At 38.6% G+C, this 25,925-nt stretch overlaps 1 protein-coding gene and 1 non-coding gene across 2 annotated transcripts in view; one reads left to right on the top strand and one right to left on the bottom strand.

Annotated features, from left to right (window-relative positions):
- The window catches only part of PTPRZ1 (protein tyrosine phosphatase receptor type Z1), a 168,117-nt gene extending 159,108 nt beyond the window's left edge, over window positions 1-9,009 (bottom strand). The window contains exon 1 of the mRNA XM_035021005.1: window positions 8,952-9,009. Within this exon, the coding sequence (XP_034876896.1) occupies window positions 8,952-9,009 (58 nt within the window). The remainder of the gene's footprint in view (window positions 1-8,951) is intronic.
- A 9,516-nt stretch (window positions 9,010-18,525) lies between these two features.
- LOC118021439 lies at window positions 18,526-18,628 on the top strand. Its single transcript, XR_004682181.1, has one exon. It is a non-coding gene; the product is annotated as a small nucleolar RNA U13 (small nucleolar RNA).
- The last annotated feature ends 7,297 nt before the right edge of the window (window positions 18,629-25,925 follow it).

Genomic DNA, 25,925 nt, shown 5'->3' with positions numbered 1-25,925 from the left:
TCACTCTGTCCTCACGTGATACAGACAAAGAAAGCTCTGGTCTCCCTTTCTCTTCTTATAAGGAAACGAATTCTACCATGGGGACCCCACTCTCATGACCTCATCTAAACCTAATTACTTCTCACAGGCCCTACCTCCAAACACCATACACACTGGGTGGTAGGACTTCAAAACAGGAGTGTTGGGGGAACACGAACGTTCAGCTCATGACACCAGATAATTCCAAAGTGCAGCCAGGATTGCGACCACTGACCTAGATAGTGGTTATCAATCTTTATTTTTGCATTGAAACAAACACAATGACCATATCGCATGTGCAATATGTTCCTCTGGGCAGACCAAGAGTCTGTACAAGTCTGTGTGTCAGGTGAATGCCACTTTTATATATCTCATTCCAAAAATGCCAGAGGGTGAAAATGTCCCTACAGAAATCACTTTTAATTTTCTGATGACAATGTGATTGAAAACCATGAGAAAATCTAGAAAGTTCTTTATATCTGGCCAGTATTTTGTTACTCTAAGCACACAATCAGGACTCAGGTGGTAATCATGATCTCTGCTAAAAAAGATCATTTTATTTAATTTTCTTTTACAGACTTATTTATTTATTTGTCAGAGAGAGAGAGAAAGAGAGCACAAGCAGGGGGAGTGGCAGGCAGAGGGAGAAGCAGGCTCCCCACTGAGCAGGGAGCCTGATGTGGGATTCGAGCCCAGGACCCTGGGATCATGACCTGAGCCGAAGGCAGATGCTTAACTGACTGAGCCACCCAGGAGTCCCAAAAAAGGTCATTTTAAAACAGCAACATTTTCTTTTATTCCTACTCATGGTACTGAGTAGATCACTTCAGAGGAAAGGTCTAGCATCAAGCCCCATCTTGAGTTAAATATATTAGAGCTTTAGATTTCAAGAAATAAGAGGTCCAGTCAGTGACGGTGAAAGAACAGAAAAATTATGGAGTAAATGTTAATAGGGAAGGCAGAGAAAGAGAAGGACAGAATAATTCTCCAAGAGTTGAAAGCTACCTATAGTCATTGTTATCAATATTTTAATAGAAAATCCTTCTTTATTGCTAATTAATAAATTATTCTTTCCAAATATATGAAGACTATATTTCCAAGGACACTTGTAAAAAATTTATCTTTTGTCAATATGTACATAAATTGACACATGCTTACTGAATGAGACCAGAAGGTTCACATTAATGAGGACCCTGAATAATTGTATTTACTTTAATATCTGTGTGCAAATATCAGAAAAAAAACCAAAAAACCCAAAACAACCTGCCCATTTTAACATACTAGAATTTTTAGGAAGAAAGAAATGTTAAGCCCTACTTTAAAAACTGTATTAACTACACAGGTGCCCAGCTGGCTCAGTCAGACAGACATGCGGCTCTTGATCTCAGGGTCATGAGTTCAAACTACATGCTGGGTGTAGAGATTATTTCAATCAATACATAAAAACTAAAAAAAAAAAAATACATTAACTACAAAGCTCCCCAAATTATATTAACACAGTAAAAATATTTTTCAATAATGGTATCAAATAGTATTAGTTTCCTCTTTATCAAACTCTTCATCAAGATGTTGAGCAATGTTGAGTTTGTTTTTTGTTTTTTGTTTTTTCTTAGATTCATGCTTAAAGGAAGTGAAGGTGGAAAGCAAAAGCCACACACACACACACCCAAAAAGAAAGGAAGGATGGTGAATGAGAGAAAATAAAGCAAATATCCCAATAGAAGAGCAAGTTTTTTTCTGCTTTTAACTCCTGTGAGGATTTCTAACTCATCCCATTATCTGTTCCCATTTGCATTCAACTCAATTCACATATTTGTCGAACATCTATGTGCAGGGCTAAGCTAGGCACAGTACATCATCTCCGTGATTAATGATAAAACTACAGACAAATTCGAAAAGCACGCATATCCACATACTGTAACTGCACTTCTGTCATTTATCCAGTTTCCAAAACTGCCTTGGGCAGTTGACTGATTGGAAATACAGTCTTTGTGGATTCAAGATACTTCATTTCTCATTACTGACCACCCGTTATCCCCATTACCTTCTCCTCCCTGACAGGTGAACATGTATACACACACACACTCACAGAGGCACACATACACACTGACTCGATGCCCTGCCCCCTGGGACATATCCAGGCGTCACTGGTACCAAGACATCTATAATTAAATGTCAAAGTTGCTCCTGTCACTACACGTGCAGTATGAATCATGGGGACTTTATTTTCCATGCAGATAGTTACTGGATCTATGTGATGCTCATATGCATTCGTGGCAGAATCAAAGAAAGTGAAGTCCTGGTGCCAGAAGTAGCATTAAAAATGGATGGGTCCAGGTGAATGCTGACCTAACACAAAGATTGGGATAAGAATCAAAAGCAGGAAAGGCCAGAGGAAACTGGCTGATCCTAACAGCAAAAAGGTACTGCTAAGAAGCTTCACAGTACCCTCTCTCTATGACCTTGTGCATTAAAGATTTATTAAGCACTGACTGTAGGTACTAAAGCCAAGAATGTTAAGTCCAAAGATGAATGAAATAAAGTCTTTGCCCTCATGGAGCTAGTCTAGTGGGGGAGACAGACAGATACTACAAAAATAACATAGTGAATGCTCGAACAAATTATGGAACATGAGCTGTGAGGACAGAATCCTCACTCCCGAACTAGAAGCTCTCTCCCAGTCAGCTTGAGTCCATAAAGGCCACCAAGTGGCCATTAAATTTTCTTCCTCTATTGCTGCTCTCTACCCCAGGCCACCAGAACGTCTCTGTGGTTTTTATACGGTGGACACAATACAAGACAAAAATAACTCAACACTTCAAATAATTTTAATGACTTTAGAAGCGTTTTTAGTTGTTGACAACTTCTCATCAGTACTAACACTCAACATTTTATCCACTTTTTTTTTATTCTAAAACAGCTATTCAATAGACTCTCTGCAGTGATAGAAATGTCCTCTACCTGCATTGTCCCATGCAGTGGCCACCAGCCACTTGAAATGTGGCCAGTGTGAATGAGGAGCTGAATTACTTTACTTTAATAAACTTAAAATTGAACTGTCACATATGCCTAGTGGCTATGATATTAGAAATCATAGTTCTAAAATATAAGTATTTTAGGATTGTGCAATATGATCAAATAATTTTCCCTTTAATGCCTATACAGTATGTTATACATGTCTCTGAAGAATTCAAACATGGATAAAAACTGATTTCCTTTTGTAACCTGAAATTGCTGCTAGGAACCACTACCAATAAAACATTAAAAGCTAAAAGCACAATCTAAACATGCCTATGTCTTGTTTAAATTGACTTTGACTTTTACCGCTGGCTTTCTTGATGAAGTGAGAAACATTCTAAAATATTTGAAAGTTAAGATATTTACCACATTAAGAGATATTTCAAAAAGACTTATTCTCAACTAGGTCTAAATGTAGAAAGTATCTTAAAAGTGAGATTTAAAGAGGGTTTTCACTGTGGGGATTGAATCAAATCAGAAGGACTGGAGGCATCAGGAATGTTAGGACTTTGTATGTTTATGCACTGCTTAATAATTACTGCCTAGCCGATGTCAGGCATTCAGTAAACACGTAACAAGAGTAGTTAAAATAGTATGGACAGGAATGTGCTATATCTGGATCAAGGTGGTTAAGTGACCACACACATTTGTCAAAACTTTCAAAATGGTACACTTTCTAGGGTAAATTATGCCTTAGTTTTGTTTATTTGTTTTTTAAAGGGGAAAAAAAGTAATAAGGGAGCACATGAGGAAAATCATGAATGGAGATCTGCAAGAAAGCCCATGGGAATGGGAAATGTAGCATCACATCTCTTAGGAAGCAAGCTAGTAAATTCCAAACAGGAAACTGGTCTCCTAGGAAAGAAAAGAGAAAAAGGCTCAGGCTCGAGAGTCAGAAGGAATTTATAGGCTAATGCAGGCTGTGTGAAATTGGGTAAGTCATTTGGCTTTTCTGTGTTTCACTTTCCTTAGCTATAAAATGTGTAAAATAAAAACACCTACCTCCAACAGTTTGGGGGAGAATGAAATGAGAAAAATGTACATAAAATATTCAGTACCTGGCAAACACTGAGTAGATGGTAAATGGAAATAAAACACAAGCTCATCTTCTTAATCAAGCCCTTCTTTGGAGATCCCCTGGTTTTGAATGACGGGGTTCCATTTCCATACTATAGTCTGAACGGTTGGCAAATGGTGGTCAAGCGCAGCTACCAGGTTAGACGGAACTCAAAGCTCGTTGGAGTAAGGGGAATGGGGAAATGCAGCTCATGTTTCCAGAAAAACCTGAATTTTTGCCAGAAGCAAAATTCCCACAACATAAAATTTTAAGCAAGTTCCCAAATATCTAGTGCAGACATAAGAGCATAAATGAATTCGTCAATGAAAGGATTTATCCTGGCAAACTTCCCTGAGTGAAAGCAAGTACAGTCTCCATAAAAAGGAGAGAGAGATGAAATAAAGAAAACTGCTACTCTGCAAATCAAAAGTAATTAATTTTCTGAATGGAGACTAGTTATTATTTGGGGAGAAAAAGCATGAATATTTTCTATTCCTGGTTACGATTTGTTTTCAGAGAATAAATAGACCAAGCTGAGAGTCACAACATTTTGGATTCTACTGCTTCCATACTCAGGATAAATTAGGCAATTCATTCCTGCAAAGGAATTGGGTATAATTTGTAGTTAATGTGTTCCTTAAAGCCATAAGATATGACCTAAAAGTTCAGAATCTGATTCATTACGTATTTCACAATAATGTTTAAACTCTTGAATTTAGTGTTCCTTGCAAAGCTGTAACTCACTTCATTCAAAGATCCTGAATTCTCATTAGTTGAGAGAAACTGTTCCTTAGAAGCTCTTAAAACACCTACCTCTCCTCTATGACTCATAATTAAGCCTCCTTACAGGAAAGCCACTGCAGTTTGTCCTATTACCTGTTCAATGGGTCAAGAATAAATAATGACAGAGTTGTGATGCCATTATAGTAGTTCTCCACCTAGTAGAAAACCTCTTAATTATTCTAGAGAAGGTCCGGATTCACTTAGGGAATTATCCTGGAGTCATCTTCAATTTCTGCCTCTCTGATTAAGCATCTCCTTCAGCTGAATAACATTCAATGTTGTCTAACTCATGTAATTTTTAAAAATATTATTAAGTTGGGTATCAGAAATCAAGTCCACCATAAAAACTTGTTAATAATCCAGAAACTATGCTAACATTTAAATGTCAAACTAGCTCAGTGGTTGTCAAAGTATGGACTTGGACCAACAACATCACCATATCCTAGGAATTTGTTAGAAAATGAGATTCTCAGGCCCCCACCCCCAGACCTACTGAATCAGAAGCTGTTTGGACTGGGCTCCTAAATCCGTGTTTTAATAAGTTCTCCTGGTGATTCTGATGCTTACTTAAGTGTGAGAACCATGATCTAGCTAGTTCTGGCAAAGAGTGTTGAGGCCACAGGCCAATCTTGATAGAATTACCTAAATAGATGAACCCACAAATATATTTAATCCCCACCCACAAAAAAACTCCCAAGTTTGTTCCTCTATAGTTTCCAGTTTCCCCAGTATTAATTTGGAAAGAAAGGATTTGTTTCAGTACAAATAATTTAATGATACTATTTTTCTGTTTGGAGAGTTATTTGAAAGAAACAATTGGTCTACATGTCCAGTTCAAAACATCAGGACATTTTAGGGATGCCTGGGTGGCTCAGTCGGTTAAGCCTCTGCCTTCGGCTCAGGTCATGATCCCAGGGTCCTGGCATCCAGTCCTACATCCGACTCCTTGCTCAGTGGGGAGCCTACTTCAGGCTCTGCCTGCCCCTCCCCCTGCTTGCGCACGCTCTCTCGCGCGCTCTCTCTCTCTCTGACAAATAAATAAAATCTTTAAAAAAAAAAATCAAGGCATTTTAAACAGAAAGTGGTAAAGTCCTTAGTTGCTAACTCATTCTTAATTGTTAACAACGAACACCTTAGTGAATGTTACAACTTGTTCTAGGATAATAGTAAGAATGGCAGCCTCACATTCATTCAAACTGTATTGGAGTGGTCATCCTACACAGCACCTCTCAGTTGATACTTTCCTGAGCATTTATTACCTGTGCCAGGGCACATCACTGGCTCCAAGGACACTGAAGATGAGCAATAAATATATCTACAAATACTACAGTAGTTGTTGAGGGAAAAATAATTGAAATGGAGGCTGCATATTTTATTTGCAGATAATATGCTTCAGTGTTTCAAAACATATTACCCTGAAATCAAGATATTCATCTGATTTGAGGTTGACAAGGTCTGTAGGTCAACATGTGGGCAACAATGTAAGAGGTCAACTTTGTTAAAATGGAAAGGGATACAAAAGTTGTCACCTGTCTCACCACACACACACACACACACACACACACACACACACACACACAAAGCACATTTTGAGTTCTAATACAGGCTTACATTCAATATTACATAAACTTATAATACTCTTAAAGAATTAATTTAATTCTTTACAGTTAAATTTAAAAAATTTTTTTATTGTTATGTTAATCACCATACATTACATCATTAGTTTTAGATGTAGTGTTCCATGATTCATTGTTTGTGCATAACACCCAGTGCTCCATGCAGAATGTGTCCTCTTTAATACCCATCACCACGCTAACCCATCCTCCCACCCCCCTCCCCTCTAGAACCCTCAGTTTCTTTTTCAGAGTCCATCCTCTCTCATGGTTCGTCTCCCCCTCCGATTCTTTACAGTTAAATTTTACATCATCAATTAAAGAAAACATCCAACAAATCAAAATCTGTATAACCAAAAATAATAGGTTATAAATAATGCTTTATAGAGATAAGCCTTTGCAAACCACGGAATACTGGAATGGAATATCATTCAGCCACAAAAAGGAATGAAGTACTGATACAGGTTACAACACGGATGAATTCTGAAAACATTATGCTAAGTGAACGAAGTCAGATACCAAAGGCCACATATTGTATGATTCTATTTCTATGAAATGCTCAATAGGCCAATCTACAAAAAGAGAAAGTAGCTTAGCGATTGCCAGGGCTAGGGTCAGAGAGAATAAGGGATGACTGTTACTAGTTTTTTTGCGGGTGATTAAAATGCTCTGTAATTAGATAGTGGGTGATGGTTGTACAACTTTGTCAGTATATTAAAACCCACTGAATTGTACACTTGAAAACGATGAACTGTGTGCTATGCAAATTATAACTCAATTTTTAAAAATTCACAATATATTCAAAGTACTGGTTTTGATGGCATACAAAGCAATATTCTCTGGTTTATCTCTGTACTACAGTGAGATTTATTTTTTACTTACTTATTTTTTAAAGATTTTATTTATTTGACAGAGCGAGACACAGCAGGAGAGGGAACACAAGCGGGGGAGTGGGAGAGGGAGAAGCAGGTTTCCTGCCCGAGCAGGGAGCCCGATATGGGGCTCGATCCCAGGACCCTGGGACCATGACCTGAACCGAAGGCAGATGCTTAACAACTGAACCACCCAGGCACCCCATACAATGAGATTTATTTTAAATAATAATCTAAGTACCAAAAGGATCTGGCTTTCTTGTTAAAGCAGATCTGTAATAGAAATGCAAATTCAACAGGTGTGTATTTAATGAGCACAGCACTTTCAAAAAATTTCTTCCCCACCCCCCCTCCAGATTTAACTCTGTGGTTTGAGAGAAAACCAGGACCAGATTCTCCTGCTAGTCTTAAATGTCAACCTTGTGTATCACATCACCCCCAGAGTATTTTTGTAAAGCTTTCAGAATTTAAATTATGTCCATTATCTGGGGGCTGTTGGCAATTATCACCATATTTGAAATGTAACTCTCATTAGTTAGAACAAGAAATGATTTCTCCTTGTAAAGGTTACTGTGCCAAGAGCAGCACCATCTATATTGAATAAAAATGTAGGTTAATATCTACAATGAATAATCTAAAATTTAAAAAAATTGGGATCCTCGAACTGAAAAGAGTAAAATATGTGTATTCACAAGTTCAAGTACATCTTCTAACTTTCAGGTTAATACCTCCAAACCTATTATAGTCCATCGTAATAGAAAATCTTCATGAAGGAAAAAAGATTTTTTTTTAAATGAAATATAAAAATCCAATATTACAATTCATCTGGAAAATGACTGGAACACTGGAATCTGCATCCCAGGTAAATAATTCTAACTGGCTGTTTCAAAGTGGAATTTCAGTAGCGAATGTGAAACCTGGAAAGTGGTGGATGAAAGATGATCCATGAATAAATACACCAACCTGCAGCTTCCCTGTGACTTTGGCAGCAGTTGGCAGAACGTTGATAGAAATTTTGATTGAAACTTTTTTTTTTTAACGAAACTGCCCAGACTTGAATGTGACTAAATTAAAAGTACTGGAAAACACTGAAAAGTCAGGTTGGTGCTTGTTCCTGTTACTACCTCTTGGGAGTGTGTGTGTGTGTGTGTAACTCGCATCGGGCACGTGTATTTTTCATTCAAGCCCATAATGAATCTAAAAGCAAAAACACTATCTAATACGTAGCCCCGCACCTTGGTTGTATTTCTCTTCTTATGTGTACCTAAAAGGCTCTTTTCACACTTTGCGGAACAGGAGACACAAGAGCTGTGTGGACAGCAACCGAGAATGGCAAGCCTCTCCCTTCTGGCCGAGCTCCCCGCGGGCGGATGGAAGGTGGTGGAGGTGCGAGGTGGGAAGGGGGTGCATCCTCCCACGCCGCTGACACCCATCGCGGCGTCGCCAACCTCGTGGGATCCCCAGGCCACCACGCCTTTTCCCTCCTGGCTAGATGGCGGCGGCGGTAGCAAGTACCTAATGCTCTCAAATCCCCCCACCGTGTCCCAAACGATCCCGGAGATGAAACCCCACTGAGGTCTGATCACTCACCCAGGCGGCAAACACAGAGGAGCTGGATACAAGCGAGGAAGCGCTTTAGGATTAGCATTTCCAGACGGTCCGGGGGTCCCCCGCCACGCGGCTGCTCAGCTTCTTGGGGTGGACAGGGAGGGGGCGCGAAGGAAATGTTTTTTCCTTCAGTGTATAGATTGCTGTGAGATTGTGTGTGTGTGTGCGTGTGTGAGTGTCTGAAAAAGAGAGCGAGCGAGCGAGCGAGCGAGCGCCAGCAGAGAGACTGAGAGGGAGACGGGAATAATCGGAAGCAGGACGCGCGGTGGTCGCGGGAACCGGGAGCCGCTAGCCGAGGCGCACGCCGGCGGGCGCGCGGGAGTTGGTCTCCTCTGCCGGCTGCGGCCGAGGTCTGACCGCTCCGAGCGCAGCGGTGCCTGTGTGCCGGGCGCGCGCTCCGGCCCGGGTGTGCGCGCCGCGCCGCGGCTCGGCGGGGGCGGGGGCGCAGCAACCGCGCCTCTGGGAGCGTGCAGCCGGCCCGCGGTCGCGCGCGGCGGGCGGAGGGACGCGGGGACGCGGTTGTCGCTCAGGGTCCGGGTCCCAGAGTAGCGTTTTACATAGCGACACCCCTCCCCCCACCATTCCCCCCCCCCCCCCCCCCCCGCCCCCGGTCCCTGCCGGTGGCTTCGCTGCCCTGGAGTTTAGTGGAACCTGCTGGGGTTTAGAATCTTCGCGGAGAAAATGTCTCTTCATTAAGACTCCTTCACCCTTTTGGAAGAGAAGAGGAGGCCAGACCCCCATTGTTCCGCACAGCCAGAGACTGACCTTTGGGGTTCACCCCTGGAAATGTTTTTTCATTTTATTGTTGTCCTTCCTGCAGATGCTAAGTGGGTCCAGTCAGCAAGTGGTAGGGGCTCCTGGGTAAGCTGGGTTCCCCTCTCCGTTTTCTTTCTTTTTACCAAATCACCAAAGTAGTTCCAAACCCCATTACCTCTAGGGCAGTTGACTGCAAATAATCTTCGGCCCTGACTGTGACCAGTGAGACCCTGCCCCCTCCTCAGGCTCCGATCAAACTGTCGTGCTGTGCACAGCTGCGTGGAGGAACTTTCAACTCTGTCATGTTCCTCCCAGACGGCACTACCCGAGTGCCTCCTCGCACAAGGTCGTACGGAAAGATTTTTTAATTGCGTGATTGAAGGATGTACAAAAGAACTATAATACATGAGTTCTGCCTCGGGGCTGTAAATGTCACGCCGTATATGCTTATTTCTATGGTGGTCTCTCTAACTAGACTGAACTCCTTGATGGCAGGAAGTTTGCTTTATTTATTGTTCTAACCCAACTCCTAGCAACAAAGGCAAAAATAGTCAGTAGGTGTACCCTAAATGTTTGTTGAATTAATCTGAAGCCTAAATGAAAAAGATAAGGCAACTGGTATCCTCCATGAGCCTGACTGCGCAAAGCCCTGAAAATTCGTGTGCCTTTCCAAACTTTTCATTTATATATCCTTTAGGCATAAGTATGTTTTTCTACTTATGTGAGACCCAATTTGGAGCCTTTTAGGAATCCACTCTAAGGCATGGAAAGTCAAGTTCTGGAATCATCCCTTGTATTCTTAGGAACCATTTGATGTAGGTTATCCGTACAGTGTGTACTCCTGTGTCCTGTTCTTGGTTCTAAAATAGTATTTCAGCTTAAATATTTAAAGAAAGCTTATCACATACAAAATTGAGTTCTGAATGTATTTTGAGTATTACTACCAATTCCCACTAATATACACAGCCTCTGAACACTAGTTTAAATGTGCAGAGCTAATGATGCCATTTGCTGTTGCTTCAGGAATTGATTGCACCCATGTAATAACAAATTTCAAATCTATCTGGAATGTTTATTCAGGAGTACATATGAGTATTAAGGAATTGACCCTTGATCTTGTTTTTCCCATGAATTAGTATAAAAATGCTGTAACTTTTGTAAAAGTTATAATGGGGATTGATGATTGCTCATGTGAGTTTCCACCTAGGAAGAAAATTTTTGCTAGCATTAGCAAGAAGTGTAGATATAAAGTAGAAACGCTCTTAGAGCTTATAGTTTAACATGAGCTGGAGTAGGCAGAGAATGTTTCCTAGAGATGTGTAGTTAATGGAGGAGGACTAGCCAGGAAAAAAAATTGATGTGCAAGGAGGTGGAGATGGAAATGAAACTCAGATGTCATGAACTATAAAAACAGTGTGAATTGAATTGGAGCTGATTGAGTAGGGTCAGACTAAGGGAAACATTGATTTCCTCATGGAGGAGCTTGTACCTGAAGTAATAAGCAAAAAAGAACCACAGAAGAAACTTCCAAGAACTTCAGCTGTTTAGAAGGTAGGTTTGCTCTGGGACATGTAAGGTGTTCCAGGAGGTCTCAAATATCAGGTCTGCCCCAGCAGCCTGCCAGAAGAATCCAACAATAACAAATATCCTCCTAACTCCCCTTACTTGGTCAAAAAGTCCATCACTAGTCACTCTTTTGAGTTAGATCACAAAACAAAGGCACTGCTGAAATCAAGGTTACCCTGGTAAAAAGGGCAGGTAGATCCTGTGGTTTCTGCTAATTGCATTCCCATATTTTAAAAGATTGTTATTTCCCTGGGAAGGCACAAAAGTCACCTTGGGGAGTAGTCAAGTTGCTATTAAGGTTTGTACAGGGGGAGGAATGGCAACCAATTTTATGTGACCGAGTGACAACAATGGAAAATGGACTTGGAGGACCAGCCAATGTGGATCTGATAGTCCCAGGGAGGGTGGTGGAGTGGGAAGCTCAGAGGTTCAGGTCCTTAGAATATTAGGTCATTGCAACAGTCCAGGTGTGGGAGAAAAGATCAGAAGGGCGGGAACAAAAAAAACCATATTGGATCTCACATTTCACCATTTTACGGGGGATCATGATCATTTCTGAGATATGACACATTGTAGTTAATATGCATTAGCCATTGTGAGTTAAAGTTATAAATCTGTAAAACCACATGGTTTCATTCAGAGTCTAAATTTATCTTTTTATCTACCTATCTATCCATATATCAATAGATATAAAGACATATATTCTGTAAGTTTTTAACGTATTTGTATTTTTTAAAAATATATTTTATATTTATACTCTGTGTGTGTGTGTGCATGTGTGTAAAGTTTATTTACGTTATGCTCTATCATGTCAATCACTTTTCAGTCCTGAGAGTTTGGATTTACATGCAGAGTTCTGCACATTCCTAGGACAATACTTTCTTCCCCCCCAAACAATAACAAACCAGGATACAACGAATATGATTGTTGCATAGCTGAATAGACATCTTGCTTTTTGGGGGTCTCATCTGGGATTTTTGAGTGACTTGTGTCCAGAATCAGCCAGTGGCAATTCATGGGAGACTTGTTGAGTTCTTCACTGTTCACCATAAGCTCCTTAATTCCCCAATATTCAAATGAAGATGTGGATCTTCTAGTGGGTCTTCATCTCAGTTTTCGACTAGAGCTGTGGTTTCTTCAACTGTAACCTAAGTTTCAGCTGGGCATCCAGAGGTCACACACACAAAAAGAAGGTTGTGTCTATTTCCATTTACTGCACAGCCACGGCTGTAGCCAGAAAGAGAATAGCAGGTGTGCAGTTTCTCATACCAGTTGGCCAAAGGGGTAACCCTGGTGGGGCTGAAACTCTGGCTTCACTCTTAATAGTACCAGTAATAGCTATTTTGTCAAGCTATGCCAACAAAATAAGCTACAAAGTAAATATTTACATCTATCTATATCAGTTCTTTAAAATTCACCCTTTACATTCATTCATTCATTCAATACATTTTTATTGTATATCCATTATGTATCAGACATTGCTTTAGGGGCTGACTGTTCAAGGATGAATTACTCCATCCCTACCATAAAGGAACACACAGTCTAGTAAGAGAGAAAGACATTGCTACTACAAAATGTCCTTGTGGAGGATTGTCAGATAAAATGCAGGATGTCCAGTTAAATTTGAACTTCAGATAAACAGTGAATAATTTTTTAGTACAAAATAATTTTAGTGCACTATGATAAACTAAATTTATTTAGTGAATAATTTTTTGTATAATGAATAATTTTTTAGTACAAAGTAATATTTTAGTGCACTCCATGCAATGTTTGGGACATATTTATATTAAAGAAATTATTATCTGAAATTTAAACTTAACTGGGTGTCCTGCATTTCTATTTGCTAAAGCTTACCATCTCACTTTGATGTGTCTGGGAATTGATGTAAGAGCTAATCATTTGTGGTTGTGAAATGTCCATGGTTTCCCATTCGTTTCCTTACTCTACAAATTATTTCCAAAGTATCTCTAATATGAATAAGGTTAGGGGCAGATGGGGGAAGGAGAATATTTTCTCTGCAGAAACTGCTTAGCTCATAACTTCAAAGGAAGTGCTAGGAGACAAAGAATATTGTACAGTCACTAAAGAAAAAATGGCATTAAAGGGGAAGTAAAATATCTCTACTTCTTATACTATGGCAGTAACGAGTTGTTCCTGTTTGACTCACATACATTATTGCTCATTTTTATCCATTGTCATTGACAAATATATTTGAGTAGACGTCATTAGGTTGGATTGCTTAAATATTTACAGTTTGAGAAAGTAATTGTTATTTGTTTAGAAGCAAAAGACAGTTTTTGGAATTATAGGATGTTTGTCAGAAGATGATCTTGTTACTTGAAACCCTGTATTTTAGATTGTGAGGATAGAAATATCTTGTGTTTGGTATCTTAACAAATTTTGTTCACTCTGATTGACACCATGGCACCTTATAGTGAAACTTCTGAAAAGAGTTAAGAGTAATTTTACTTTCTGCAACATAGTCAACCCTTTTACTTGGATTTGTCCTACTAGTACTTTCTACCTAAAAAGCAATTATTTCCTACCTGCCCAATGACTCTCAGGAGTTTAGTTAGATGGCCTATTACTGCCTTTTCTTAGGCCTAAAACTGGTGGGAGGCTACTCAATGATAAGTCCAGAGCTGAGTGTGATGTGGTAGTCTGAGTCCATTTGAAAGAAGCCTAACTATGAGTAAGAGAAAACCATAGTATATGTATATTACATGCTTTGCCTTTTAGTGTCTTGCTATGATCGACTATAAAATAACTTAATCTTATTGTATGCAAAGTATATAATTCAGTGATTAAAATTGTATTAAAAAATACAAAAAGGTAGGAATCATTTTTTGTCCATGTCAGAAATATTTAGCACAATACAAGATTCAGCATAATTCTTCCTCTGTGTATTAGTAGACTATTATTTTTTCATATTCTATGTTTTCATTTTAAAATAGTTTAAAATTAAAATTATAGTCAAAACATAACCATACACTTCGAAAACTATTTGTGCATGAATATTGCTTAAATGGAAGTCAGAAATGTGCTATATTGTTAATTGTTGGTTGTGTTAAGATAATTGTTAGTTGTAGTAAGAGAACTGTATTCTTTAGAAGAGGTGATTCCTCTTCTACATTGTGCTGATCATGAGATAATGACTGATATTTCAACATCTACAGATCTGGCTCCCTTCTCCCTACCTCACAACCATCCCTATTATGAAACAGAATAATTATATTTTTCTTTTACCCCAACAACATGATCTGAACTCCATTATTCAAATAAGTTCCAAGGGCATGTGTCTTCAAATTTCTATTGCATTACAAAGATCCAGATGGCTGAATTTAGGTTTAATAAACCTAAATGCTACTTTGATTTCCTTGCCATTTAATGGTGAAAATGCACTTCTCCCTCTTCTACCAGAGAAAAGCATGGGATTTCAAGTCTTCCAACAAGTTTAATTTAAAATCAATATTTGTCTGCTCTCTGGGTCTTTGAAAAATGTCCAAGATGGTGTTAGAGTAGAAAGCAAACGTGTAAAACAAGTTCTGCAAATCAGAAAGTCAGCAATGGACTGGGTCACTTCAAATGAGCTGCTGTATTTCAAAGGTATAAACATTTCTGATAACTAGTCATTTAGCTGTTTCTTGCCTATCTCCAGTCAAAAATAATGCAAAACCACTCTAGATGATTTTGTGTGTAGAGTAAGGAAACTAATGGGAAACCATGGACATTTCACAACCACAAATGATTAGCTCTTACATCAGACAATTCCCAGACACATGATGATTTATATTTTGACATTAAAAACCACTTTGTTCGTCTTTATTTTTAGCCAAAATATGATCTCTCTATAACTGCCCTCATTTGATTTTAGGGACAAAGAACAAATCTCTTCCTTCCCCCCCCCCCCTTTTTTTTAAGATTTTATTTATTTATTTGACAGAGAAACAGCGAGGGAGAGGGAACACAAGCAGGGGGAGTGGGAGAGGGGGAAGCAGGTTTCCTGGCTCGAGCAGGGAGCCTGATGCGGGGCTCAATGCAGGGCTTGATGCGGGGCTCGGGGCTCGATGCAGGGCTCAATCCCAGGACCCTGGGAAGAAAGAGATCCTGCTTTCCTCTAATCCCAAATAATGAGATTTTCCTTCTCTTTATAAACTTGATCTGAACCCAACTCTTCTGGAGCCAATGATCCATCATTTCTTTGAATCTCTCTCTCCCAATTTATTCTCTTCATCAGGCTATTAAACTATTTTTTTTTCCAGTTAAAAAAAAATTCTTCTCTTTACCGCATGTCTCATTATATAATTATAGTACCAGGTGTGTCTTGTAAGAATAGACCGTATCTTCACGATCGTCTTGTAAGAATAGACCATAATCCTTATCTCCATTTTCTTACCTTCCAATTTCCCTTGAAGCACTAACATTAGGTTTCTGCCTTCCTTATTCCATTTATAGTGGTCTTTAAAAGGTAAAAAATCACATTCCAATAGCCTTGCAATTACAGTGCACCCCAAAGTAAAAACTCATCATTCCTCCCAAAATGGTATTTTCTAGAATCCTCAAAACCTGAAAAGTCTCCTTAGCTGTTCTTCCCCACCCCTCAAATCTAATCAGTCCCTAAGTTCCACAGCTTACTCTTAAATTCCACTCTGTTTCTATCATTGTTTCTTCACATAATCAGTGGGCCTGGCATATATTCAGGGATTAATAAATGTTTAAGTATACGAACTAATTTACTGAAGAAGGGCAGCTTTTGGGCCAGTTCTATCAGCTACTCCTCATGCCTGCTTATAACAAGTCTCCAGAGAGCTCTTTGATGTTCCCTTGTCAGTTACTGTCACTAACCTAGACCCTCAGATTAAGGAGGCATCTCCTCTCCTTGATGACAGACTTAGACTACGCAAAACATATTTGCCTTGACTTAGAACTTACATGGTAGTTTTTGTTCTTCAACTGACAGCATGGCTAGAAGGCCTAGAACAAACCTCCAGTGCATTCCTAACCTATTATAATCTTATTCTCTCTTCCTCCTTCACAATTAACTCCTCCTCCGCTGATTCCATTCAGGTGGAAGACTGGCCAGGCCTGGGAACTTCAAATTTTCCCTGATGTTTCCAGTAGCAGTATTTGGCCTTTAGTTACTTTAAGTTTGAAGAGTTAAGAAATATCTGTATTTCTGGGCTGTTGCAAAACCCTGGCATTTGCCATTGGCCATGCCCGATACTTTGGCATCCACTTTTACTTGCATTATTTCTAGACAGCTTCTTCTGTTCTTTAAAATAGGAATAGAAGCTGAGGAGGCCCATAGCCCTAGAGGATTCTCTCATTACTCTCATAAGAAAGGATATAACTCAAACAGATAATGTACAGTTGAGAAGCTGGTGTAAACATAAATCAAAGTTCTAGAAAACTATGATCAACCCTCTACTGAAACTCCTTCTATCACAATAGGGATTATACTAACACTAACATAGTACCTATTGGGTACCAAGCATTATTCTAAAGGTGCTGTATATAAAACTGTTTAATCCTCCAGCAAATGATTGTGTAACATTACCATTTTCCCAATCGCATTAAAAAACTGAGGCAAAATTATTTGTCCAATTACACAGATTATAAGTGGCAGACCTCGGGTTCATACCTGCATACTTAATTATCAATCTACACTGCCTCTCCCTGAATACAGTCAAGAGATTAAATGCCAAGTAATCCCTTCCCAAACTCAGACCGGTGCCTTACATGGTTGGAAACACGTTCCCACCTTGCTTTCCTGATACATAGTACACTCTACAAAGCTTGCCCCAAGTCAAATGTCAGTAACATGAACAAAACGTGTGATGTAGAAATACATGCCATTTCAGGAATTCTGTTTGCCCAAAGAAGACTATTATTAGGGCGCCTGGGTGGCTCAGTCGGTTGAGTGTCTCTGCGTTCAGCTCAGGTCATGATTCCAGGCTCCTGGGATCGAGTTCTGCATTGTGGGTCCCTGCTCCGTGGGGAGTCTGCTTCTCCCTTTATCCTCCCCCTACCGCGCCCCCGCTCGTGACCTCTCTCTCTTTCTCTCTCTCAAATAAATAAATAAAATCTTAAAAAAAAAAAGAAAAACTATTATTAGCCGGAGAAGAATACCGTAACTCACCGGATCTGCAGTTTCAGTTCCCAGCCATCAACCGCGGTGCGGAAGCAGATGGAAGATCCGCCCGACTAATCGGCAGAAGGTCAAAAGAAGCCTAACTTTACGTCAGAATGCTACGTCATTACCTCGCTTAGTCTCGCGGAGGCATTCTGTGATCTCGTTTCATCACGGGAAGAGGGGTGAGTACGGCCTAATAAGGTATTTTAAGAGAGCGAGACCACATTCACATAACTTTTATTACAGTCTGTTATGATTGTTCTATTTTATTATTACTTATTGTTGTTACTCTCTTACTGTGCCTAATTTATAAAATAAACTTTATCATAGGTGTGTATAGATAGGAGAAAGCATAGTATATATAGGGTTCAACACTATCCGGGCACCCACCAGGGGCCTTGGACTGTATCACCCACGGACTGTACTGGCTTGTGTTTCTCTTCAGTTACCTAAGTAGATATATTTGGAACTAATCCCTGCAAAGATTTGGGAAATCAACATAGGAGATTGAGCAGAAGGAGACATCAAAACTAAACAAGGGGATATCATTAGGAACCTTGTTTTCTTCCCTGAGGCCCCTAGCACCTGGTGGATTTCCAAAATCTTAGAAGAAAACAGATAATGACAGTAATATTTATCCTCTTGACTATTAACTCTGTGCTAAATATTCTGGCCTGCATTATCTTTAATCACTCCCAAACCCCACAAATTAGATATATCAGTCCCCCATTTTGCAGATGTTTGCCAAGGCTGCAAGAATTTAGCGTTATTCAGAATCGAAGAACTTGTGGTAGTGGAATTGAATAAAAAACTGAGTTTCTCTGGTTCCAGTGGGTGTGCTTTTTCCATAAACGTACCTTGAATTGTCAGTCATAGGAAGACATCTTTCTCAAGAAACAGTAGCAAAATACTTACTGTATCACCTAGTGAGGACTTGTGGTCCAAACTGAATCAACAAGATTCCTGCTAGCTTTATATTCCAAAGAAACTGCTTCTTCATCGCGTTTATGCCTATACCTCTTCATATATGTATGTTTGACAAACTTAAATCTGAGGATTGATCAAGCACGTTTAGTAATGTGGAGAAAGGCCTATGGATAGATCCTTTTGTAGTTCGTAAACGTGATGATTGGGTGATTGGGTGTTCATGCCATTGTGTGGCATGTGCCTCCCTCAAACCTTGTTACCGCCAAAATGCCTGAAATGAAAATCAAAATGGAGAAATAGGTTATGCATAGTGAGTGTATCAGTCAGGATGGGCGAGGTTATACTACAGTAACAACAACAAAAAATTAAACTCTTCGTGACCAGACAAAAATTTATTCTAAAGGTGCTGTATATAAAACTGTTTAATCCAGTTTAGGGTTCAAGGGACTCTCTTGGGTATCTGCCTTGAATGTCGTTGTTTGACAATCCAGGGTGCTTTGAGCTTTTGGCAACTCCTCAACATGCATCTTCACAATTTCAGGGAAAGAGAGTGTGGTGGGTCTTGCACTGTCTATTTAAATATCTCCACACAGACATGACATGTATCACTTCACTTCCAGTCCATTGGCTCTCCAACGTGCCTAGGAGAAGAGAAACAAACAAGGATGAGTAATAGAGGTATCTCCTACACAGAGCAAAAATTGAAAAAGAGAAAGAGAATGGAGAGTATAACATAGAAAGAGAAAATCGATAGAGTATACTGTTTTATGATTGCATAATGGCTTGATAATTGTTTTTTCTTTCTTAGGCTTTGAATGTTAAAAATTATTCTATAGTCTTTCAGGGGGAAAACATGTAAATCTCCACTGTTAAAGTTGAAACAGCTCACTAAATGTTATATACCCTCCACCACTCTTTGAGATGTTGCTCCATCCCTGAAGGCTGTAGGAGGTTGAAGAGGTGGATGAGTAAGAGTAAAGAGACTGAATATGACAGCAGAGCAAATAGTTTGTATTACAAAAGCAAATCACTTCTCTGATTCTTTCCTACCTTTTTTTACCTTTGAAATGAAAAATGTTGATTCCATTTATATACTTTAATATCATGAAGGCATGAACTCTTGCTTGTATTTATAACAGCACTAGTCATTCTATCACTGCTTAGAAAATGAAAAATGATTTTACCACTTTAAACTTGAGCCCAATTTTTTTTCATTTTACAGTGAGAATATAGTTTTAAAGAGAACTGTTGCTGGAAATAAGAGCCTGAGGAAAGAACACGGTCCTTCATCTCACTTGAGGGGCATCGTGTTCCTCTCTGTTGTACTACCCAGAGCTAATGTAGTCTAAGTGACATACAAATTGAATTGGCTTTCCAGATTTTCATATACTTGTAACACGTTGTTGAAGAATATAGACTCATAGAGGTAAAAATATAAGAAACTTAAATTTTTTTTTCACCAACTGTCCTCAATAGTTACTATGCTATAAATTACTTTTTCCATCTCTTATTGCATCTTTGTCAGAGTCTGTAAATTTTCCAGGCACTTTTGTTTATTAAAATTCCAATCAGGTCTACAGCATCAATATTGTATGAATTCAAAGCTGTTCTTCTCCAGAGATAAATTTGAGTAACTTGGTGGTTTTATGTTCTTCTTACAGGATTCCTACTCCTAAAATCTTGTAAAAGTTCTGAATCCTCTGGGCTTGGGATACAGATCAGAGAAAAGTGGCAAATCTCTCTGCATTTGTCTGTGTGATGACACAATCCTCTTCTTATCATTTTGTTTTGGTTTTGTTTTTGTCACTTTTCTGACTGTCATTGATTGGCTATCTATGCTTTATAGAGAATATTCAGTCTAACTCTTGATGGTTAGGCAAATATATGGATTCTTTTGAGCTTCTCCACTACAAAATTTTCTTTTGGGCATGGTCTAGAGTTGTCTCGCTTTTCCCCTTGAAAGCCCACAACCATTGGTCTACCTTCGTGGTTGGTTACCTTACTGTTCATCAGTGGGAATCTCTCTCAGCTGCAGTACTAGCAAGACAGCTGAAGTCCATTTACCTTCTGAATTGTCCATTCTGTCCCTAGGTGTGTTAAATGATGATAAGAATAGATGGTCCTCCAAGGATTTCCACATTCAAATCCCTGGGTTCTATGAATATGTCATATTACATGACAAAGGGAAATTAAGGTTGCAGATAGAATTAAGGTTGCTGATCCCAACTGACTTTAAATGAGAGATTATCTTGAATTATCGGGGGGAAGGATGGTGGGGATCCAGTGTAATCACAGAGGTCCTTAAGAATGGAAGAGGGAAGCAGAACGTTGGGTCAGGGTGGTATGATACGAGGACTTGATGTTATTAGCTATGAAGATGGAAGAAGAAGCTTATGTGCCAGGGAATGTGAGTGACCTCTAGAAGCTGGAAAAGGCAAAGAAATGGATTCTTTCCTAGAGACGTCAGAGGCAACTCTACTGACACCTTGACTCTAGTCCAGCGAGAACTGTGTCAGACTTCTAATCTACAGAACTATAAAATTGTGAATTAAAACTGTCAGTTAGTTTTAAGGCACTAAAGCTGTGGTTATTTTCCCAACTCAGGCAAAAGTACAGACTAGCAATTCCTCAGCCTGGGTAGATGTCTATACAGGGAACAAATTGCACTTTCTCTTCACACAAGTAGTGGTTTTCTTTTTACTTTTAAGTTTATTTTCTTCCTATAGTATACATAAATGGAGTAAATGTTTTACCAAGCCCTTTGCAAAAACACAGCAGCCTCTTGCCGTCAATACCCTCTACTGTTTCCTCCTTTACAGAGGCAACCAATTTTAATTCATTTAGCTATGTCTTTTGGTAGTCATTCCTCTAAATGACATGCTTATACTGCTACTTCTTGATCTTTCTATATCTGTTGATTTCCCCCAGTGGAAAACTTAACTACACTTTACCTACATCTTTGCCTACCATATGTAAACTTCCCTCCCTCCCATCATCCCAAGAGGGTTATGTTATAATTTTGTCTTAATCACTATTAAGAATTTACATTGTTATGACCATGTAAATATTCACGTAGCATACTATGATTATTTTCTTGTGTAACACTTCATCATTTCTGGAATTAAAATTGTCTTTTCTGCTTATTTTTTGATTTTCCATGTACAGATTTTACTTCCACCTCAAGTTTTTGCCAAATAATATAAATCCTCTACCAATACTTTTAGATACAACAGTTGTTCTATTTTTAGTATTTTTGGAGAAAACGCTAAATCTGGATTTTAATCCGGATCTCCTTTAATCTGGACTGGTCGTTTCTAGGTCCCTGCAAACCATTTCTCCTGGGATCTCCTTTCATTATCTTCCTGAGGATTCTTGTCTCCTCTGGCTTGTTGCCAGATCTGTTTCCAGTGTCCATTACTGAGAAAGTGTGTTCAGGAGGCAAATTTTGAGGATTTTGTCTATCTAAAAACATCTCTACCCTTGTCTTGAATTTATTTTGTTTGGGAGTGGAACTGAAAATAATTTTTGCTCAGAATTTTGAAGTAATTGCTCTATTTTCTTCCAGCCTTCAACAGTGTTGATGACAGGCTACTAAAGCCATTCATTTTTTTTAAAGTAATCTCTATACCCTATCCTTATCTCTCCCAAAGTTTAGACCCTTTCTGATTTTTCTTTTCTTTCTTTCTTTCTTTCTTTCTTTCTTTCTTTCTTTCTTCCTTCCTTCCTTCCTTCCTTCCTTCCTTCCTTCCTTCCTTCCTTCCTTCCCTTCCCTTCCCTTCCCTTCCCTTCCCTTCCCTTCCCTTCCCTTTCCTTTCCTTTCCTCCCTCCCTCCCTCCCTCCTTTTCTTTTTTCTTTCCTTCCTTCCTTCCTTCCTTCATTTCTTCTTCTTCTTCTTCTTCTTCTTCTTCTTCTTCTTCTTCTTCTTCTTCTTCTTCTTTTTGAATTGGAAAATAATGTGTCTTCTCTTGGTGTGGATCTATTTTGAGCCCATTGTCTTGGCACTCAGATATTATAGTTTGCAAATTTTTATTCTTCTGTATGTAAAATATTTGAAGTATTTCTGATGATTTCCTCCCTTCCATTTTCTTCCATTCTTCTGAATTCTCGTTATTTGAATATCGAATCTCCTAGACTGACAGTCTGTTACAGATTGAATATTTGTGTCTGCTCCAAAATTCATGTTATAACCTAATCCCCAATGTGATGGTATTTGGAGGTGGAGCCTTTAGGAGATGATTAGGTCATGATGGTAGAACCTTCATGGATGGAAATGGTGCCCTTTTAAGCTGTTGAAGAGACAAGAGCACCCTGTTTCCCCTTGTGAAGTTACAGTGAGAAGAAGGTTGTTCTGTGAAACAGGATGCTAGTCCTCAGTATACAGCGAACCTGCCAGTGCCCTGATCTTGGACTTCCCAGCCTCTAGAATTGTGGGAAATAAATTTCTGTTGCTTATAAGCCTTCCAGTCTATGGTATTTGTTATAGCAGTCCAAACAGACTAAGGCAATCTCTAAATTTTATTTTCTCTCTCCCCTTCCTTCCTTCCTTCCTTCCTTCCTTCCTTCCCTCCTTCTTTCTTTCCTTTCTTGAGAGATTTTGCTTTCAGGGAGTTCTCAACTCACTTCCAACTCACCTATTGAGTTTATTGTTTCTCTTCCTTATTTTTAATTCTCAAGGGCTCTTTTTGGTTTCTAAATATACTTTAAAAATAGCATCCTGTAATTGTTTCATGAATGCTGCATTTTACCATCTATTTTATCCTCTCCAGAGACCAAAACCTCCCATTATTTACCAGGTTGGAGAAGATAGAGTAACCTGAATATATGAAGTAAGTAAGGGGATCTAAGATTCTAACTTCTTCTTAAACAGACTTTCAGCCAATCTGCTATTTTAAAAACCATCTTTTCCTTTACTTCCAAAGCATCTGGTGCTTCCAACTACTGGAGTGTTTTCAGGGATCAGCAATGCAAATTGGGTTGCTTATTGGCTTTCATCACTGCCAGTTTAGAATACAGCTCTCTCAGGGCTGGTAGATCCATTAACATTCATTCTGATTTTCAAATTCTGATTTTTCTCAATTTGTCTGCTTTTGCAATTGTTTTTTTCTCCTGTTTTCTTTGTTCTCATGGTATCATTCCTTTAAAAAAATTCTGTAAACTATTGTTTAAGTAGAGTTTTTATAAGGATTAGGATAAAGATATATGTTTAGTTGACCATATTTAACATCTTTACTTGGAATGGCACCACACATCTTTATGAGCAGTTCACTTATAATCATCCTTCCAATTCTAATCACTTGACTTGGGGGTGGGGGAGGATAGTACAAAGAAAGAAAACCCTCTCAGCACAAACAGGACATTTCTTAGAGAATTGAGCAATCTCCACCATTCCCCAGTTGGTGATTTCTACATCCTCTTAGAAAATTGGTGTTAAGGGTCTCATTCTAATTTTTTTGTTTTGTTTTAGAATTTTGCATTTAATTTTGGGCTTTGCACGTTAGCTAAAATTCTGAGATGACAGAGAAAATTCCACTCAATATCCTATTATATACTGAACTGGTTATTATTTCTTTCCTAAGAAGTCTTTTCTTCCCTAAGTTAAATTATAGAGTTGTTCTGAGTAATCAAGCCGTTGATAGTTATTTTGTTTGGGTATCTTTCACCTGTGCCTTTTGATTATCTCATATCTTTGGCCTTAAACATAAAAGTAAGAACAAATTTTTTGTTTTTGTGTTCTCACAAACTTATGCAAATCTTCAAATGTGATTTATTTGGGGCTAAGAATGCATATATCATCCTAAATGAAGATCGGATTAGGTGTATTTCATAACATGATTTTGTGTGTTAAAGAGTGGAAGTATTGAATTAGGACTTGTAGGAAAATTCCTTGTATAAGACTTTCAATCAAATCAAATAGATCATACTTATTATTTTGAAGTATTTCATTTTTCTTTTCTTACCTTTTAAAAATATTTAATGGCTTAAGACAATTTTAATACTCATTCTAATCCCTTCAGCATATACACATACATCATAAATTCTCAGGACATAAGGTTAAATGGTATCATAGCTGTAAATCATTTCCCTTTTTAATGCTCTCTGATTCCATTTAAGGAACTCACCCTGGGACTGTATCTGTTTCTAGCAATAATAATTTTTATTTGTTGTCATTGTTCTTTTATATTGTTCTTTTTTTTTAAAGACTTTAATTATTTATTTGATAGAGAGAGATCACAAGCAGGGGGGAAGTGTAGAGGGAGAAGCAGACTCCCACTAAGCAGGGAGCCTGACTTGGGACTCAGTCCCAAGACCCTGGGATCATGAACTGAGCTGAAGTCACGCTCAACCGACTGAACCACCCAGGTGCCCCTCTTTTATATTATTCTATTATTATGAAGTAAATCCAAATGTGAGTTTATTTCTCTAGGTGATGGAAAATAGGTTATTGATCTATTAATTTTTACACACCAGCGTTTCTTATTTTTTCGATTTTTTTTCCCCTTCTGACAGTGGTACTGCTAGATTTTCCTCAATGACAAGATTATCCAAAAGACAACTCCATTGCTTCTGTGCCTAGTACCTGAAGTTAATTTTCACCCTTCTTTTTGATCTTATAAGCTTACTGCAAGTGTGATGTTGGTTGAAGAAAGTTTTCCGCATCCTATATATCTTGCACATGCCTCTTGACAATATTTTACAATATCATTTTTTATAAAAATTTGAATAGGTTAGAACTATTCTAATTCAATCATAGTAAAATAAAATAAAGTAAAATTGTACTGTACTGCCTTAAATTGATCTAGAGTGCTTACTTAGCGAGGTGAAGCTTTAATCTTTGTCAAAGGTGATGACTACATTTTGTAGGCCGCCAATCAGGTAAGAAACATAATGAGAGCAAGTGCCGGCTTTGCCTGGAATTGAGCCATCTTGCCCAAAGCGAAAGGGAAAAATGAACTCTAGCAGAGTAGTATCATTTAATGAAGGTTTTTCTTCATGTGCAGTAGCCAAGAGGTTATAGTTAAAGCCTGTTGTGGGTTTTGAGGTACAGAGACCCGTCAGGAGTTTGCCATTTGCTTGCTGTGTGACCTTGGACAGATTACTTATCTAAAGCTCAGTTGCTTCTTTGGTAAAAAATTTTATATCTTACAGGATTCTTATGAGGACTCAGTGAGATAAAGTTTGTGAATGTCTTTTGTAAATCTAAAAATTCCATGGGAATCCAACTGGTATAATTGTTTAATGCTTTCTACAGTGCAAGGGTAGCATTTTAGGACTACTTAACACAGTGTGTGGTAGAGCATATACTCAGTAAATAGTAGCTTTCTTTATCCAAGGAAGAAAGATAAGTGTCCCTTCAGTAATGAACAATTATAAGATACCAAAGGATTTTTAGCACAGCATAAACATTTTTTTTGGGGGCGGGGGGAAGACAATTACATGGAATATTCTAAAGTTTATACAATCTAACTTTCCAAGGACTATCATTATTAAAGAAAAAGAGTAACTATGCACATATGGTATATATGGCACAAGTGGCTTCCCTTTTTCATAGAAATAACACTAAATAAGCTAAAATT

This window comes from Mirounga leonina, unplaced genomic scaffold (genome assembly GCF_011800145.1).
Source record: "Mirounga leonina isolate KUSES-001 unplaced genomic scaffold, KU_Mleo_1.0 Mir_174, whole genome shotgun sequence".
In the NCBI taxonomy this organism is placed as follows: domain Eukaryota; kingdom Metazoa; phylum Chordata; class Mammalia; order Carnivora; family Phocidae; genus Mirounga; species Mirounga leonina.
Note: the sequence above shows the minus strand (reverse complement) of the source record. Positions and strands in the feature narration are given on the sequence as shown.